At 37.4% G+C, this 3,812-nt stretch overlaps 1 protein-coding gene across 1 annotated transcript; it reads right to left on the reverse strand.

Moving 5' to 3' along the window:
- Window positions 1–67: 67 nt before the first annotated feature.
- Window positions 68–3,345, reverse strand: cox4i2 (cytochrome c oxidase subunit 4I2). Its single transcript, XM_079587642.1, has 5 exons — window positions 3,143–3,345; window positions 1,429–1,554; window positions 1,037–1,204; window positions 523–654; window positions 68–419 (listed from the first exon to the last, which is right to left on the reverse strand). Exons 2-5 carry the CDS (start codon window positions 1,523–1,525, stop codon window positions 286–288), a joined length of 531 nt encoding a protein of 176 aa, XP_079443768.1. The 5' UTR covers window positions 1,526–1,554; window positions 3,143–3,345; the 3' UTR covers window positions 68–285.
- Between the last annotated feature and the right edge of the window lie 467 nt (window positions 3,346–3,812).

A 3,812-nucleotide genomic window follows, 5' to 3' on the forward strand; every position in this document is an offset into this window, starting at 1 on the left:
ACAAGACCTCTCTTGTGGTTATTATGCGTCTGTTTATCTTGTTGAATGAATACAAAGACACACAAGACGGTATTCTTTCAGGTTTTATTTCTGTTAGTCAAGAATTAACACTTGTGACTCATTCAGTGTTGTGGACTACTCACTGATACTTGTTCAGATTTTACATTGATGCCCATTGGATAATATTCATATGTTTGCATAAAGGGTAGCATGAAGACTGCCAAAGACAAATGGCAGATAATTAGCAAGGTGTTGACGTGACGCTCACAGCTGCATTCCCTACATTTATTTCCACTGGCCCTTCTCATAGTCCCATTTGGCTGAGAAGCCCTCCACGGGGTTCATCCGCATGTCCAGCATCCTCCTCACCTGCTTGGCCTTCCATTCATCATCAAGGGTACGAGGATGAGGAGGATACACTGAGAAGCAAAAAAGTTGAACCTATTCACTTATTTCAATCCTAATATTAAAATTAAACAATCATTGAATTAAAAAAAAAAAAAAATTAAGATGATCCCTTACCATAGTATCTTTGCCACAGAACAACCAGGCCAGTGAAACCAATGAAGAAAAAGATGCCACCCACCACAGTCTTCCACTCACCCGTTGGTTTCTTCATCTCAGCGAATGACTCTTTAAACGTCATCCTGTACACTGCCATCGAGGATCACAATAGAATAAAAGGGGAAAATATACAACATTTTAAATTGTTCTGCATGATGTTATACGGTCTATGTGCTTTGCCCTCAGGAAAATTTCCCTTAATAACCCAATAAAATTACTTTATCTTGAATTTGAATGCATCAAAGTGCTTGCTTTTATGTGTTTTATTTATTTATTAGCCAATAGCCTTTGGTTTACATCACATACCACCACGAACCAGGGTATGTTGTATTTTGATCTATCAACTACATGAATTTGGATGGACTCCATCAAATGTGTTCTTGGTGTTAGTTTACCTTCGAATACAAATAAGTACTGAATAAAAGACACATGACCAGAAGGAGAACGGACAATAAGGAAGAAGTATACCAACAGGCAAGTTTCTCCTCTTTGGAGAGGTGGTTCCAGGGGCCTTTCTCCTTCTGCTTCAGGCTCTTGTCTGCATCACTGAGGGTGTCTTGGTATGGTTTTTCTGGTAGAGGAGTGTCCAGACGGTCCCAGTACATGGGTACAGACATGTCCGCCTGTTCTGTCACATCACCTGAGAGAACAGATAGAAATAATCAATTGACTCGGAGAGAAAAATGCAGGTATTTATGACGTTAAGTAGAAATCTCTTGAAGAAAGTGGCATTTTATAAAAACATGATGCAGTGGCCACTCATTGATAACACAAGTTGACAGTCAAGCTGTTTAATATCATAATTTTATTTTTATTTCCAAATTTGTATGAGATTTGTGGCTTTAAAAGGACGTTTGACATTACCATGCCCGTGGCTGGCCATCTTGACACTGCTGGAGCTGAATGCAGCCAGTCCCCGTCTGGACAAAAGCCCCCTTACACGTCCCGCTGTCAAGAGCATCTCAAAACCCCTCAGATAGACCACAGCACCTGGCAGATTGAGGTTAAATATAATGCAATGGTGGTTAACTTCTTAGACTGATGTATACATTATTAGCTAGATCCTGTATCTTTTTAAAACCACATTGACTCTCATCCTCTTAACAACCTCCATATGCATGCGAATTACATTCAATTCTTGTCACGGTTTATCTTTGTTTCACTTTCTTTTTCTTCATGGACATTTAGTTTGCTTGTCTTTGTTCTTATATATTCAGCCATCATTGGTTGTCATGGCTACTAAGTATGTTACTAATTCGAGCACACCTGTTTTGTACATCGTTCATTAGCCTGTGTATTTAAGCCCATCAGTTCTTTCTATTCATTGTCTGGTGTTGTTTAGACACATACTGTTATGTTGATCCTGCTGTTTATTTTTTTTATTAAAAATTACCTGCTGTATATTATTTAATTTGATTAAAGTTACTTGACTATTCTCGACTACTCTCATCTTTGTGGACTAACTTGTGATAATTCTACTGTCTTCAGTAGTTTTAGTACTGTCAAAGTCTGCATATACTGTCGATAAAGGTAAATAAACTCCATGATGCTTTAGTTCCTCCTGCTCTGGATCAAATCCCAGCTTGTACAGTCTGGTCACATACTCATCTTCTGCTGTTAATTACAGAACGTCTCCACCATCCACACAGTCTTGCTACGCAGTTGGGTGGGAAGTCTGGAGTTTGGTTAAACAGAGCCACATAAAAATCTTTATAATAATTGTTGGTAACATTTTACAATAAGGTTCTATTAGTTAACTACAATAGTTGACAAGAGATAACACATCTGTTATTATTTAATGTATCTGAGCTAATGTGAACAAACAATGAACAGTTGTATAGTTGTTTTTTAATTACATCTAGCATTAACAAAGATTAATAAATAACAAAGTTACAGTAAAATACATGTCTTAATTTTTTCCTATTTTATTTAAAATGCAATGGTCATGCTATAATACAACAGTCTTTATTCATCTGTGCAACGATGAAACTTTTTAAAATGCTTTATTATCAAAGCTGAAACTTTCTGCACCCTCAATGTGCAGCGGGAGAGACACAAATATGCTGTCATTCAAATGGACGAAACTGGAAAAAAAGCTCAAGCCAAGAGTTAACAATGACCCCTTTACACTGAACTCTCATACAAATTAACAAACGATTTATAAGTCAGGTTTCTGCAGTATTTTGCTCTGAAATATGTAATGTAAAATATATTTTCATGTCTATATCTCTATATATTTCTTTTAATCTACTTTACAATTAGTTTCTATTGTAAAAATACAGACAGTATGGCCATATACAACAGCAACAGTGAGCAAAAGCAAAGAAGTCATTATGTAAATTCATTAAACTCATCTGTATGCCTGCCTATCTATTGAAAGCTGGCCTATACATTTTTATCAAAGCATTAAGATTACTCGGCTGCAGCATTTTTAAACATTGCATCGTTGGAAAAGTATTTTTCACAGTTAAATGTATAGTTTTTAAGTGCACAGATGCATTCCCCCCCCTGTTTTTCAGTCCATGGTTACTACCCTTCTCCCCCTGCTGCTTCTAGAAAGTTCCCTCATCGTACTCACAGTTTTCCTGAGAGAATAGACGATGACAATATCACAAAAATGTGCAAAAAAGAAAATGTGCACACTTGCTTCGTTTTAAGCTTTTTCCCACTGCTTGGGCTGTTTCAAGACTGACTATGAAAACAGGGGGGTGGAGAAAGGAAGGAGAGAGAGAGAGAGAGAGATGGTGGGAGGTATTGAGTTTAGTAGGGATTTCAAACTGTGAGAGACTGTGCAAGTAAACAATATGAGACAAGCATGTGACTTTACTGTTCACTGGGACGTCAGTGCTGAAGTTTAACTCTTAGTTCATCCAAAACTCTGTGTCTTCTGATTGTTGTTGTTTATTTTTACTTTTTGTGGAGTTTTTTTCTCATATTTAGTTTTCATCCCCTAAAGACTTGTTTTTGAATCCATGTGCAATTTTATTTATGATAACAGTTCTTGGAATCAAACTTTCAGAGAACAGGAAATGTTCAGCGACCCTGAAGATAACATGAGGGGGAGAGAGAGGCGGCAGTTCACATGGCTCATGTCCAGTCCTGATCTGGGTTTAGCCCAATGCAACCGGAACTAAAGTCTGCCTCAGAAGTCAGGGAGCTTGCAAATGGGAATATATTTCAACGCTCAACTAGCTGTGAAAGATGGAGAAAGACATCAGAAAAATATCTAGGAATACTCCCTGTTAAAG

The sequence above is a fragment of the Phoxinus phoxinus genome, assembly GCF_949152265.1.
Source record: "Phoxinus phoxinus genome assembly, chromosome: 18".
Lineage (NCBI taxonomy): Eukaryota > Metazoa > Chordata > Actinopteri > Cypriniformes > Leuciscidae > Phoxinus > Phoxinus phoxinus.